Raw genomic sequence first — 15,544 nt, 5'->3', positions numbered from 1 at the left:
TCAACCCTAAAATATAATCGAGTGTTCTTATAATTTGGTTATTATGCGTCTGCAAAAATATTGGTAAAAACGAATTACACAAAGATTGAATAGAATTATTATTTATGTAAACAATTTTATTGAAAAGTAATATAATTAGGTATTCACATCAAGACTAGACAGCAATGTACAAAAACAAAGTGTGAACATTAAACTTTATAGATTTTGGAATACAGCAAAAAAAAACAAGCTTCAGTCTCCACTATACATATGAACATTTATCACAGGAGACTAACCTTCTAAAGGAACCTTCTTTTTTACACAAAAGTCACATCACCATTTGCAAAGAACAGTTTCAAGTGAGTACAGTACTCAAATAACCACATCAAGTAAGGCTTAGACATCTACCATTTCTCCGAACAAGTAAAACACATCCACATAATTCCCTTAATTCATATTTGATTGTTTCAACAGCAGTCTGTACGCGTTTCTCCGGGACTTTGCAAGTTATGGAAAAATACTGAGAATCCCGATCGCAGAACCAACACTTTTTGGGTTCCACCTGCCCAGCGCGGCCGTGGAATGCTGCGTGATCGGGCGGGTCGTTAAGGCGCGTCAGAGAAACACAACAGCGGAGTCGTTTCGCAAGTCTACCCATGGCCGCGTTCACATCTAGCAGACAGCGTTTTTTGTCTGCTTTCAGCCGTGCAACAAGACTCGCACGTTTTTTTTTTGTGTGGAGGACGCGGTTCTCCGCCACGCTGCCTCAACGCTTCACCTCCAGCTCCAGGTGCTCTGAGCGCCCGGCCCAGACATTAGAACCACGTTCACAGTCTTCTCTACAGGTAGATTTGGAGGCAGACGAAGCAGGCAGTAGATCACATAGCAACGTCCCACACGTACACAACAATTGAAAATGCTAAAATACATTTCATTTTTAAATTCAAAAATAATAAATTGCTAATAACATCTCCCAAAATATCACAAGTGGTTATTCTTTTATACCGACAGTGCGTTAGTTTTTTTTTCTTCCTTTTTTTTTTAAAAATACATGTATCTATATCTATATATATATAAATATATATATACATATAAAAATATACATGACATGTTCTCACAGTTGATCCATGAAATAAAAACCGAAAACCTTTTATGCGCCTGAAACTATCCGAGCTAGAGTGTTGCGTTAGTCTGTGGCCCTCTCGGCCCCCTGAGCAGAGTCCTGTTCCGGGAGGCTCCCAGCAGAGTATAGAGGGGGGGGGGTTGGACTGGGAGACAGTGGTCCAGGTGAACAGGAGGTCTGACACGACCAACCAGTAAAAACACCCGACGTGAAAGATGGGACCTGAAATCAAACGTTTTCTTTTTGTTTTACTTAAATACACTTCCTCTTTTTTTAAAAAATCTTTATTCTCTCTCTCCGTCTTAAAGCTAATTTTTTATTTTTTTTTAAATACAACTCCTGGCGGTGGCAGGGAGTAGTGCACGCAGACGCGCGTCAGTAAAATAGCCACGACGGACAGGAAAGTGCTGGAGCAGCGGCATATCGACCCCGAGGAGAGAACCCAGAGGGGGCGGCCATACGCCGATCGTTCACAGGCTCAGAAAGCCCGCCTCCCTCTCCGCCTCCTCCACCTCCATCTCCCCCCCGCTGTGCGCCGCCGCGTTCTTCCTCTTCACCTGCTTGCAGGAGAAGACCGCCGGCCGCTGCATGGGCACCAGGAGACGGAAGCCCGGGGAGGCGTGGGCGCCGCCGTGGCCGCCGGCGGCGGCGGGCAAGTCTTTGACGGCGCAGGGGACGAGGGCGGAGTAGGAGCAGGTGGGGGAAGAGCTGGAGCAGTGGATGGAGGCGTAGCCCGAGCTCTGGAGCTCCAGGGGGGAGAAGGGCAGCGGGGCGCGGGAACGGCTGCGGGTCCGGGCCGGGCCGCTACCGCCGCCGCCGCCGCTGCTACCGCCGCACTCCGACGCCTCCCCGCCGCCTCGCTCCGCTTCACAGAAGCTGTTCTCGGCGCTGGACAGGGAGCGGCAGTGGTCCCGGCAGCGGTCCGGACCCTGGTCCCGGGAGTGGTCCAGGTCCAGGTCCATCCGGCGGTCTAGATCGGGGTCCGGACCGTCGGCGGCGTCAAACCACTCGTGCAAGTTGATGGCGTTGACGGATGCTAATAAAAAAACAAAAACAAAAAAAAGACGAGAGGGAGACGAGGTTAACGCCGTGAACCTTCTCATTTACATTCAGGGCGTTTAGCAGAAGCTTTTATTCAGAGCGACTTACAATAGGTACAATTGACCGAAGGAAGAGAAACAACAATATATCACCGTCGTTACAGTAAGGATGTTCATAGTATCAGGTGCCAAGCGCTGACAATCATTAGGTTAACCCATTCCCCGTACACAACAAAGATAGCTAGGATAAGACGCTACACGATGCCAAGGCCTAAAAAATTTTTTTGTTTGGTTCCGGTTTCCGACCGACCCTGTCCATTTGTGTGCGACCCAAATTATTTTATGAGCTTTAAAAATCTATTTTTTTTTTATTTTTGTAAAAAAATTTTTTTATGTAAACTATAATTACGTTTTTGTACAGCACCTCTTCATTCTGTACAAGGATGAGCGCATTCTCTCGTTTTTAAATGAAAACAACCTACTTATCATTCGCTGCCGCTGGAAAAAATAAAATAAAAAAATAAAATAAATTCCCTACCTACCCATGACCTCAACTGACAACCAACAGGAACCAAACTTTTTTTTTTTTTAGGCCCAAGTCCTATTTTTAAGTGCCCGGACGTACATACATAAGTGCATATAGGAGGGGTGGGCTATGCAGGTGAGCTCTCGGACGAAAGCACGCTCAAACAGATTTTGTTTGTATCTAAGGGACGATGTCACACGCAAACAGAAACGTCCTTCAATGCACTGAACTTTAAAAAACAAAAGCCTTTACGCAATGAATAAAAATATCGCTCTAATTATCGCGCCAGAGAACAGGTATCCAAGCACAGCATCTCTCAATCGTCGACAGACTATGGATATGGAAGGCAGTCGGTGGCGTGTGGCTGCTGACCGTAGGTGGCAGTGTTGCGCTAATCCCAACACTAGAAGATGAGCAGAATTAGGGGAAAAGAGGACGGCACGACCTTAATTTGTAAATTAATACGGCGTCGGTGGAGATACGGTCACACTGTTTAAAACATGAGCCGTCGGTCTGTGTGTGGAGGGCAGCGAGTCCGCTATCCCTTCATCGCCTCGGCCTGTAATTGGTCCAGCAGAACTCGTCTTCATGGGCGTACAGAGGAAAGGAAATGACCTGCAGACAGAGCCGTCATCTGGGTATAATGGCGTCCACCGGGAGGGGGGGGCAACGCCATTGTATTCGATCGGGGGCGCATTACCATCTTAATGTTATCTGTACCAATGAGCTCATCCGGTGACAGCCGGCTGACTCATGCAGCGCTGGTCATCCTGCCCCCCCCCCCCCCCCCCACATCATAACAGTGGACTGGGGACCCCTCCTAATCAGGGGGCATCGCAGACAGGCCTTCCCGAGAGATGTGGTCATGGGGAGAAGCCTAATGACTACGACGCAGACATCTGCAGAGAGACAAATTAAAAAGAGGATCGATCGACGGATCGATCGACTCCCCCCCCCCCCCCCCCCCCCCACCGCCCACCGCCCCTCACAGGACAGGACGTAAACAGACCACCCCCGGGCGGGGAGGCAGACTCCCGCTCGTCCAGTAACAACCCAACACCCCTCTCGGGATATCCAACTCCCCGATGTGGAACGTGAGGAGAGCGGTCCCCGTAAAAGAACAGGGACAGCAGGGGGGGGCCCCGCTGAGCTACCACGGCAACCACGCTCGACGAGAGCTTAGGGTCGATCCACACGGGGCAACCACGCCCCCTGCAGGCCGGGAGTAGAATCTATTTTGGGGCGGTTAACTTATCAGGTAATAGGGGGAAATTCAAATGTATGGGATCGGTGCTACTCTGAGCTATAGTCGGCATGTACTGCAGATCATTTGACGGGAAAAGGTATAATAAATATATATTAGTAAATCGTACACACTGTCACTTTATATGTCTATTTATTTTTTTGTATATAAAAAGGACTGGTCCATGCTGTGTAGCCAAGAGTGACCTTTTACAGTGAATAACAAACAAGGGCCCTTTAGTGTTATTATTCAACACTGTGCCCACGGCGTCATCAGCCCCAGAGGGCCCCGGGCCCCCGGTATAAAAGACTCACCCTCTCCGTCCCTCTCCAGCTCGCTCTCCTCCAGGTCCCCCTCGTAGCCGGAGCCGGACGCGTCCAGGCTCCAGTCCAGCATCTCCCCCAGCAAGGTCTCCTCCTGGGGGGACAGCTCGGCAGTGGGCGTGCCCCGGTCCGCCTGCAGGTCGTCATCCTTTCTCCTGGGAGGGGGGGGGGGGGAGAGAGAGGGGGGGAGGGAGGGGGAGACACAGTGGGCTGCGGTGAGTCACTGCCTAACGATCGCACAACAAACACCGTATGGACAGAGTCGGCCGCAGAGCCAACAGTAACACAGCCCGCAGGAAGGAGGGCAGGGGGGGAGGAGAGGAGGAGCAGGGGGGAGGAGAGGAGAGCAGGGGGGAGGAGAGGGAGGAGAGGAGAGCAGGTGGGAGGAGAGGAGAGCAAGGGGGAAGGAGGGGAGAGGCAGAGTCGAGCATGCAAGGCGACAGCCAGCTCGTCAGGAGCAGTTCAGGGTTAAGTGTCTCGCTCAGGGACACATCAGCCCTCAGCCAGGAGGAGCCGGGGATCGAACTAGCAACCTTTCGGCAACCGCTCTACCCCCTGAGCTAAGCCGACCCTGTTGACGCCCGTGGGCGCGCCGTCCCTGCAGAATAATAAACCGGGCTTTGGAGTCCCCAACAGAGGGCTGGAGGGGGGGGGGCGGGGCAGCTGGTGCTGGGGGGGGGCGGGGCAGCTGGTGCTGAGGGGGGCGGGGCCAACCTTTTGTTGTTGCTGGAGGGCGAGCAGAGGAAGGTGTGGATGTCGGCCGGGGAGCCGGTGGGGCTGGGGGGGTCCATGGGGGGCTCCACCTCCGGCACCTCCAGGATCTGACACAGCTCCCGGAAGTCCACCACCTGGGGGGGGGGGGGGTCAGAGAAGGGGCACAGTGAGGCACGGCGGTCCAAGTGCGTGCACGGTGTGTCGTTTTGCGTTGACTGCAACTGGATGCGACTGGCTGGGACTCGCCGGAACCCATGCATGTATGCATTGTACGCATGCATGCATTAATGCATGCATGCGTGTATGTATGCAATGGCAACCGTTGCACACCTGATCCCATGAAAGGAGGGATCCCCTACTCTGCGTTCCTTCTCTAGATTTCTTCCTTGCTAATAAAAAGGGAGGGGGGGGGGGGGGGGTCCAATACCTTCTCCAGGCTGATCTGTTGGTACGCCTCGTCGTCGAAGCGCTGCTTGACGGCGGTCAGGGAGACGTGGCGGTAGTCCTTGGGAACGTCGGGACTGAAACTGGGGAGAGCGGGAGACACCAAAGAGTTAGAGAGACGGGTGAAGCTAGGGAGGATGGGGAGAGACCAAAGGGTTAGAGGGAGGGGTGAGGCTGAGGAACGACGGGAGGAACCAACGTTGGACGCGTTTCAAACGTTGCACGTCACGAAGAACAAAACCTGTCCGCCCACAGAGATTCACTCTTCATTATTTGGCGGAGAGAAAAGAAACTGAATCTACCAAATCGAGCTTCACCCGGGAAAGCGGAGGTTTAGGGGGGGGGGGGGGGGAGGAGCAGAACTGTTACCTTCTACACAAGCCCATGAAATATTTATAATGACATAAAAAATGGAAAATCTTGTTATTTCTCCATTTGGCGACCTGCGCCAATATGTGATTCATCCAGCCGCCGACTGGTACGACCCATTTAGGGATCCGTTTGGACAGAAATACACACAGAGAAACGCAGACAAGCAGCCACATACCCAGGAGGCAGACGTGCCTGTCCATTCACGGCACAGAAAGGTCATTTAATGTCACATTATAAATGGCTTATTATTGCATCTTAAATAAAAACCAGTCAAAGCCGGTCGACCGGGGTGGAAGACAGTGAAATGAGCACAACACAAGATCTTGGCTACTGGCAGGTAGCAGAATAAAACCAGCAGAATTGGGGGGGGGGGGGGGGGTTCCTTACAAAACATTTAAATATAAAACCATTACTACCGCATCTCTGAGGTACTGCTGAAAATATCCCTCACAAAACATAAAAAGACAAATCATCCAAGCAGTTAGAGTTTGGCATTAAGTAATAATGAGAAGTGCCTCCGCGCGTTCATCTTCAGAGAGACCGTGGAGGGCAGACAGCTCTCTCTCGTCACCTCCTACACACCCACACAGCTCAAGTCCTCTGCACGGCAGACTGCCGGGACCTCAAGTGCACGAATCAAGGAACTAATGAATGACTTGAACACGGCGGCGGCGAAGACCACACACACACACACACACACACACACACACACACACACACACACACACACACACACACACACACACACACACACACACACACACACACACACACACACACACACACACACACACACACACACACTTTGGTCCGTGTGTGTGTGCGGTTGTATCGTTTTGGAACCGGACCAGACCATAAGAAGGAGAATGTATTCACCATTTGACGTAGAGTTGCAGAGCGTATGTGGTGAGGTCTTGTTTGGAGAAGCTCGTGTATTCGACCATCTGTCTGGGCCAAACGGGAGCTGTACGGACAGACGGACGAGGAGGAGGTTACACCGGGGGAACAGAAGACCTTCTGCATGTTGTCGGAACATTGGGTGTAGCAAACCCCCCCTACTGAGTTACATTTAAATGGACATTTATCCAGTGCGACTTGACAACTTACAAAGTACATTTGTCAGAAGAAGGAGAAGAAACAACAATATATCGCTGTCTGTACAGTAAGGATGTTTATAGAACCAAGTGCCAAGCAGTGTTGCCAGATTGGGCCAGGTTTCCTTCCCAATTTGGCAGCAGCAAGGGAACACTGGTGGCCAGATTGGGCTGGGAATCTGGCCCCGATCTGACAACACTGGTGCCAAGCACGATCGCTAGGTTAACCCATTCCCTGTAAACAACAAAGATAGCTAGGATAAGACGCTACACGATGCCAGGTACTAATCTAGCAACCCGACCTCAACACAGGTGAGGTCAGGGTGGACACGGGTCGGGTGGTTCAGGGGCGGGGTTCTGAAGGTTGCGTTACCGTAGTGATGCAGCGCCCGGGACAGCAGCAGCACGGCACAGGCCAGCTTGGCGGGCGGCGCCGTGGCGAAGGCCGAGTGCAGCAGCGACAGCTCGCAGACGTACTTGAAGAGGTGCACGGTGCGCCACTCCAGGTGCAGCAGGTACAGCAGCACCTTGCCGTAGTCCAGCAGCATGGGCGTCTGGAGGGAGGGAGGGGGTCAGAGGTCAGTGACGCCGTCACCAACTGATACACAAACACTGGGAGGGATTAGCGCAGGTTTAGGTCGGCGGCCATTTTAGAAAACAGATCCGATTTGTCCGTAGATGGAAACGCAAACAAATCACACGACAAAAGCTGCACAACGTGTACGAATATTAGTTATTATCCTAAATAAACAGAAAAAAGGACTGGTGGACATTATGGACATAAAATGCACAGATTATAAAGTTCTGAAACTATATATAAAACTGTAGATAAAAACTATATATAAATATGTTTTTTGCAATTCACACTCGCTCGGACGTCACTTTCTTCCCATTTCCCCGAGTAAACAGCCCACAGGCTGTTTATAGAATGGCAATATAAAGTGATTCATGCATGAACCGTTCCTACACAGTCCCTCTAACCAGAGCTGGAAGACAGGCGTGCATCACAGGGAAAGTGAAGCTGGTTTTATGCATAAATCGCAGAGGTCTTAACCGCGACTCCTGAGCTGTTTTTGTGGGAGCGACTCGCGAACAAAACGGCGACGTTGAAACTCACCCTGATCTTTCCCTCCAGCACGGCCATGACCTCGCCCATCATGCGCACCAGGTCCTCATACTTGTAGGTGTTGTCCGTGAGCCAGACGGCCTCGCGGATGGTCAGGATGTCCCGACTCGTGTACCTGGTGGTGGAACGGGCGGCAAACAAACAGTGAGTCTGGTGACTGGGCCAACCTCGGTGTGCATGGACAGCTGGCACGGAAAAAAGAGCAGCAAACGGCAACAAACAACATTATTGAACTACTGTCCCAGCAACAGAAGATCTGCCAACTTTAAATTAGAAAGAGACACGTTTCAAAACCTCCCGGACCGAAAGTCCTCGAGCTCGCTGCCAGTTAACGGGCAGAAATAGAATAATGAAAAAAATAAATAGTAATAATTGGAATAATATTATTCAAATTCAGAACATGCGTTACGTAAAGCAAGAAGGGTGTCGATAGTCCAAAGCAATAAAGACCATCCTAAACACCTAAAGGATGGTCTACTCAGTACAGTACCAACCCCCCCACAGTCCGACCAGACTCTAGTGACTCTTCCCCCCCCCCACCCCTGGTCCGACCACTCTAGTGTCTGCCCCCCCCCTGGTCCAACCACTCTAGTGTCTGCCCCCCCCCCCCCCCCCCCCCCCCCCCAGTCCGACCAGACTCTAGTGACTCTTCCCCCCCCTGGTCCGACCACTCTAGTGTCTGCCCCCCCCCCCTCCCAGTCCGACCACTCTAGTGTCTCTCCCCCCCCCCCCCCGGTCCGACCACTCTTGTGTCTCCCCCCCCCCCCCCCCCCCCCCCCCGGTCCGACCACTCTAGTGTCTGCCCCATCCCCCCCCCCCAGTCGCTTGCTCTCTGACTGTCCCTCTCTGAGTGTATTAAGTCCATAGTGCCCCTGACTGCGTGACTACATGTATTGACTTCATGGATCTTCTTTGTACAGCGCCCGTGGTTATCCTGAAAGGCGCTTTTTTATAATAAAATGCGTTGTTATCATTCTTCTTCTAGTGCGGCGGGGGGCCTCACCGGGTGCAGACCACCATGCAGGCGATGCCCAGCAGCTGGAGCCGGGCCTTGGGGACTGAGCGCCGGGCCAGGTAGCGGTCCACGCAGCCCACCGTCACCTGCAGCGTCAGGCTGGACAGGCTCTTCATGGTGGTCACCTCCACCAGCCAGTCCACCAGGATGTACCTGCCGCAGGGGGGGGGGGGGAGGGGGGTTAAACCGGGCGCAGGGTGCGTGGGCACAGGGTGACCCAACGGAAGGCGAAGACATCCATATCAAGTCCATGTTTTTGGATGAAATTTAGATTTCATCCAATCGTCGCTAGTTTCGTTTTCACATCATTTGAAAGAAAAGAAATAAGGCATAAGATAATAACAAACAACACAGGAGCACACTTTCGTTTGGCATTAGCGTTCGCACAAACAGTCTTCGGTCTGCGATTTGTAGCCATCCCCGTCATCTGGGTTTTAATAACACGGTCGCTTCTGTTCGACACAATCAAAAATGTGATCTCTATTATCGAGTCACCTCTTTTTTCTATCTATTATTCCTTCCTTTCCCCCCTCAGTCCAACAGCCATATTAGAGCTGATGCCACCTACAGTGTCGTCATTCGTTTCTCATCTTCCATAGAAGACAACACCATCTTCCTGTCTGTATTTTTTTTCAACAACGTTCCTCTAATGACAATAATTATGTGAAAACGTATTGCATTTGGCACGCCCCCACACCTGAATTCTCGCATTGGCTGCGTGCAGTGCTGCCAGTTATCAAGAGTAACACAGAGACTGACGGGGGCTTCCTCTACAATACCGTGGCCATATGCCCGCCCACAACGTTTGCATGAATCATCCAACAAAATGAAACACTGCAAACTATCATCCATGGTTGGATCCTCCAAAGCAAGTATTTAAAACTCAGTGGTTCCGATACCGTTAACAGTATCGGAAATTCCTCCGATATATACTCAAGTATACATGACCTAGTTCTGAGGACACATCAAGGTGTCCTTGATGCCCCCTGTTACCCACCTCATGGTGTCCTTCATGCCCCCCATTACCCTCCTCATGGTGTCCTTGATGCCCCCGTTACCCTCCTCATGGTGTCCTTGATGCCCCCCTGTTACCCTCCTCATGGTGTCCTTGATGCCCCCGTTACCCTCTTCATGGTGTCCTTGATGCCCCCCTGTTACCCACCTCATGGTGTCCTTGATGCCCCTCCTCAGCGTCTCGGCGGCGCGGGGCCGGGGCGTGTGCGGGGAGGAGCTGAAGAACTGGGCCACCTGCTCCACGCAGGCCTTGCCCTCCAGGCCCAGGGGGTTCCCGTTCAGACACACCTTGGCCAGGGACAGCTGGGGACGGAGGGGCAAGCGTCACGGCTCCGACACCACACGGAGGGATGACGCTCACTCCAAATGCACCCCAGGATTCTTATTTTCCTGTCGATTTGGTGCCAATTTCGGCAAACCTAACTTAAATAAACATAAAAACACCCCCCTGAGAGAACTAAATTAGCTCGACCATTAGCCGGTTGATAAATCGTCGCAGCCATACTTGGAACCCCATCGGTTTCCCAAAAAAAGTGGTTCCAAGTAGGGGCTGTCACGACCGTCAACAACATCATCGACTAGTGCAGTAATTGCACATGGGCCGTCTGCATTAGGGGACCCTCCGACGAGTCCCCGTTCAAACCCCCATTAGAGAGGGGCAGACGAACAGGCAGGGGACTGGAGCAGAGAGAGGGGCCGGAACTCGTTATTCTGCCCGCCGACCATTTCCAGCTCCTCAACATATTTTTAACGACAAATGTCCGAGCGGGGATGAAAAACAGCGCTGGTGCATAAATAAAGAGAATCAACAACAGAATCCACACCCCCGCCTCCCCCCGCCTCCCCCCGCCTCCCCCCTCCATTACACGGCCCCCGGTGTAATGGGCCAAACCAAACAGCCATCTGCCCCCCCCCGGCACCCACCTGTGCCTCCCAGCAGCCTTTGGCAGCGTAGTCACGGAGCGTTCGAACAGACTGCAGGAACCGGCCCGGGTCTGACATCTGAGACAGAACACGGGACACACACACACAGGATGAGACAGCGTTTTAGAACACAGGACACACGCACACGGGGAATAACAGGCCCTGCGTATCACAAGCAGAAAAAACGGAAGCGCAACGGTGAGGAGGAAAATATCCCGGGAGGAATACTAAGTGAAACACTTTTGTGTGCGGTAGAATTTCAGCTGACACCTCTGCAGTTCTTTTTTTTAACGTATGGGGTCGTGACAAAGCACAACGCGAAGCAGTAATGCTGAGGAATAAATTTGAATTATTTTAAACGGAGGCCCCTTCTGATCCCTACTGCCGTCTGGGATTATTTTCCTTTCATGCGAGTGACCCTACATCTACAGGCCTCGGCCTCTGTGTTAGACCTTCACATTAATACATATTTACATTTAAGGGCCTTTTGCAAATGCAGAATACAGATTTATTCAAAGCCGGAAGAGCGGGGGATTGAACTAGCAACCTTCTGGTTACCAGTGAACCCGCTCTACCTGCCGAGTTAAAAGCCAAACCCTGACCCAGACCTGGTCCAGGCCGTGGTGCTGCTGACGGAGAAGGACGCACGGAGGTCTGGGAGGGGATTCAAACTCACCGACGCCTTGTAGTTCTGATCCCACAGGAGGTAGGAGCTCTGGAGGCAGCCGGCCTGGGCGGACTCCTTCAGCATGGCCAACGCCCCCGTGTGCATCTCCTCGTCCTGGGGGAAGACACACACGGTTTAATGAACGGTTCCCTTTCAATGGACACAACGTCCGGGTGTCACGTCGTCAGAAAGAGGGGGGCAGCCATGTACTACATCAACTCCCTCAGCCACTGCCGAGCTGAACTCATGACAGAAAACTACAAGCAAGTATTGTCCACGCCCAGGGCCTGCAGCCATTGTCCGAGCCTAGCCGTGTTGTTCAGCTTGTAGTAGCACTGTAGTTACACTGTAGTTACACTGTAGTCACACTAGGGCTGCTCAATTATGGGAAGAATCATAATCACGATTATTCTGGTCAATATTGAAATCAAGATTATTCAAACGATTATTTTTGAGTTGAAAACGGTTATTTATTCAGCATGTCTCTCCGGATTTTTTTTTGGAACTGAGAATTTTTAAATTTTGCCTTAAAGAAATACACTAAATGGTAAAAAAAATAAAATGTTCCAATCTAAAATGATGAACATATGTATCCAGCTGTTCTGCCCTTTCTATAAAACATTAAAATAACCATAAAAAATAAAATAAATAAATAATAAATCGAAGACTCGATTGTGTTCATTTTGTGATCGTTTGACGCTAAAATCAAAATCGCGATCAAACTTTGATTATCGCCCAGCCCAAGTAGCACTGTAGTCACACTGTAGTGACTGTAGTCACACTGTAGTCACGCTGTAGTGACTGTAGTCACACTGTAGTCACACTGTAGTCACGCTGTAGTCACACTGTAGTCACACTGTAGTCACACTGTAGTCACGCTGTAGTCACACTCACGTCAAAGCACAGCAGGACTCTGGCCAGGGAGTGCAGCAGTGGCCCCTTCTTCTCCTGCTAAACAACAAACGAGAACACAGTCACATTAGAGCCCTGTTCCCACACACAGCCTCCGTGGAAACAACCAAAGACACCACGCCGTGGTCCGTCATGGACTCATTGGGTCTTAGGGTCTTAAGTTTCCGATTTAAGGTAAGTCGCAGGCAAATTCGAAGAATTTGTGATTAGAAAAAACTGTGGACGTCGACACAGGTCATGCTTATCACGATGAGAAGACAAGTGATGATCAATAAATAAGAAATTAAATTGAATTAATCATAACACGCAAACCATAGTGAATTGGTATCAAAGTAGCTCTGTGACTGGCCTGTGCAGCAAACAGCCAAGTATTCCCTGGTATTAACGTCATGTTGCCCCCCCCCCCCGTTCAAAGTACTCACACTCGCTTCGCACTGGGCCTTGAGGCGGTGGAAGACCACGGCCTTGCAGCAGCTGCCCACCAGGGACCAGGGCGGGCGGATGAACACCCAGGTGAAGGGGTCCGTGGCGGCAGGGTGCAGCGCCTCCGCCAGGCTGAAGTAGTGGGACGCCTTGCGGCCGCACACATCCGCCTGCCCCTCGTCGCACTTCAGCGCTGGGGGGTTGGGGGGGCAGAAGCAGAACGAGCAGAGTGAGAAACGGCGTCCCTCTCGGGGGGGGGGGTGACTTACGTCTAGGGATGCATCGAAATGAAAATTCTTGGCCGAAACCGAAACCGAATGTGGCTTTTGCTGTTTTTCATTCATTTTGCTTTATTTTTTCACCATTGCATGAATCAAACAATTAAATGTCCTTTAAAACCTTTTTTGTCTTGTAATAAATGAGTAAAACAATATATATATATTTTTTTTAAATAAAAAATAAAAATGTTCGGTGTATTATTTTCGGCCTTTTTACTCCTTCGGCCGAAACCGAACATTATGTTTTGGGCCATTTTCGGTGGCCGAATATTCGGTGCATCCCTACTTACGTCCTTCGTTGTACAAATAGGCGATCCCCAGCTTCACCGCGGCTTCAAAGTTCCCCTTCTCCGCGGCTCTGGTGGGGGAAAGAAAGAGAATGGCATGTCAAAACAGGATCACCGTACAATATTGTAGCAAAGACAAGTACACATATTGTAATTATTTTATATTATTAAAGAACTAACCTTTCAAACAGCCAGACACTTTTGGGGTCCGGCCAGGTGTCCCGGAAGCTGACCCGGGCCCAAACGCTGGAGTGGTTGTCGACGATGTCCTTCAGCTGGGAGTGGACCTGGGGCAGACGTCAGCCAAGTTACACTCCGCTGAAGTCAGGGGATCAGGTGGTCGCAGAGGGTTGTGTGTGTGTGTGGAAAGTAAATATCGTGAGGTCGTCTGTGTGTGCCACATGTAGTGGATACTTGTCAAAGTGTGTCCATCTGTGTGTGTGTGTGTGTGTGTGTGTGTGTGTGTGTGTGTGTGTGTGTGTGTGTGTGTGTGTGTGTGTGTGTGTGTGTGTGTGTGTGTGTGTGTGTGTGTGTGTGTGTGTGTGTGTGTGAGCGTGTGTGTGTCCATGAGCATGTGTGTCCTTGTGTGTGTGTGTGTGTGTCCTTGTGTGTATGTCCTTGTGTTTGTGTCCATGTCCTTGTGTGTGTGTATGTCCCTGTGTGTCCGGGTGCGTGTGTGCACACGTGTGTGTCCCTGTGTGTACTCACTGCCCGGACAGCCAGCAGGTCCTCGGCGGAGAGGCACTGGAGGACGCAGAGCAGCACCTCCTCTGGGAGGGACAGCAGCGTCTGGGCCTCAGCTCGCCTGCGGACCCTCTTCCTCGCGGTCGGGATGGAGAAGCATTTGGAGCAACGACAGTGGACGACTGGAAACAACCAAAACACAATAATTAACATCGGAGCAAGAGGAAAGCCATGGGTAACTATGGGTTTAAGCACTGCAGAAAATCGCCATCTTTGATTCGAGCGATAACACATGAACTATTCAGCAGTCAAATGCGCTAAGCTGATGATATATATAGATATATACTATATATTGGTGAATCCTAAGTGACAAAAACATTAGCCACTTCCATTCATTCACTGTTACAGTAGATGATGTAAACCAGCAGGTAGCCTAGCCTCGGTGGAGGCAACAGCTACCATTTGAATCAGCTTATCAGCCCATGGGTGATACGACCCAAATCGTTGAATGAATAATTTGACCCACCAATTCAAATGACTACACACTCTCATACATATATATATATAACATAGTCGATGTGCATATTAACCATGCTACACCAGGCAGCCTAGAGAAACACAACTAAAGAGTGGACAGTGAGGGAAATGAGCGCCACAATTTCCCTCCTGTTGCCTAACCTCCCCTCGAATGGGGCATCTCAAGAGGTCCTCACCCTTCAGGCGTTTGTCATTGACTTTTTATTATGGAGCATAAAAAAGCCAAGGCAGACGACCTATTTTCGGGTAATATAAAGAAAGCCACTTTTAACTTCAACTTGCTTGACCAGGCAAACCAGCCAAGTCACTGCTAACCATCGGTGTTGACAAACCAAACACATAACTCAACGCAACGCACACAAACCACAGCCAAACGTGCAATAATACTTCATATATGTGTATACATAAGAGTGTTTACATGTTATTCACTGTTTATTGTGAATAACTAACATTATTTGAATGATTGCTTACCGCCCGCTTTCATTTCACTTGGAGGGATCTCTGATCTGGGATCGTGGTCGTCTCTGGTCCTTCTCGATCCCGCTTAGAATGATTCAAATTACGCCGATATTAATTTCAACTACAGTGTTTGGATCCACCGAATGTTATGACATCCGTATTTTTAACTCAGCTTTAGGATTACTTGTGGTTTTAGTGTGTAGAGTCTGCCTGTAAAGTAGTAAGACTGTAGGCAGCAGTTCAAATGTAGACACGCTTCAAGGACCCGCCCCCATTCCGCCTTAGACCCGCCCGCGCCCCGCATTTGAACCAAAGCAGCCACGCTATTGGCCTCTCAGGGTCACGCCTCACTACGACCAA

The 15,544-nt window shown here is 50.6% G+C and overlaps 1 protein-coding gene across 2 annotated transcripts; it reads right to left on the bottom strand.

The window, feature by feature from the left end:
• Nucleotides 1-117: 117 nt before the first annotated feature.
• ccnf (cyclin F) lies at nt 118-15,451 on the bottom strand. Of its 2 annotated transcripts, none has more exons than XM_056609715.1 (17): nt 15,197-15,451; nt 14,213-14,370; nt 13,685-13,791; nt 13,508-13,575; nt 12,939-13,132; nt 12,499-12,555; nt 11,614-11,718; nt 10,938-11,015; nt 10,162-10,316; nt 8,988-9,152; nt 7,976-8,099; nt 7,232-7,412; nt 6,641-6,728; nt 5,376-5,475; nt 4,949-5,082; nt 4,226-4,389; nt 118-2,138 (listed from the first exon to the last, which is right to left on the bottom strand). In XM_056609715.1, exons 1-17 carry the CDS (start codon nt 15,207-15,209, stop codon nt 1,573-1,575), a joined length of 2,457 nt encoding a protein of 818 aa, XP_056465690.1. In that variant the 5' UTR covers nt 15,210-15,451; the 3' UTR covers nt 118-1,572. The 2 variants fall into 2 exon arrangements, with proteins under 2 accessions (XP_056465690.1, XP_056465699.1); XM_056609724.1 differs by having other exon boundaries at nt 12,499-12,552; nt 15,197-15,445.
• Nucleotides 15,452-15,544: the final 93 nt, after the last annotated feature.

Source organism: Gadus chalcogrammus, chromosome 2, assembly GCF_026213295.1.
Source record: "Gadus chalcogrammus isolate NIFS_2021 chromosome 2, NIFS_Gcha_1.0, whole genome shotgun sequence".
Classification (NCBI taxonomy): Eukaryota; Metazoa; Chordata; class Actinopteri; order Gadiformes; family Gadidae; genus Gadus; species Gadus chalcogrammus.
Note: the sequence above shows the minus strand (reverse complement) of the source record. Positions and strands in the feature narration are given on the sequence as shown.

Coding starts and splice junctions, on each gene's coding strand:
- ccnf (XM_056609715.1), bottom strand. Junction 12,556..12,938: donor AGGCCCAGTGCGAAGCGAGT/GTGAGTACTTTG, acceptor TTTGTTGTTTAG/CAGGAGAAGAAGGGGCCACT. Junction 5,476..6,640: donor CTGCAACTCTACGTCAAATG/GTGAATACATTC, acceptor CGCTCTCCCCAG/TTTCAGTCCCGACGTTCCCA.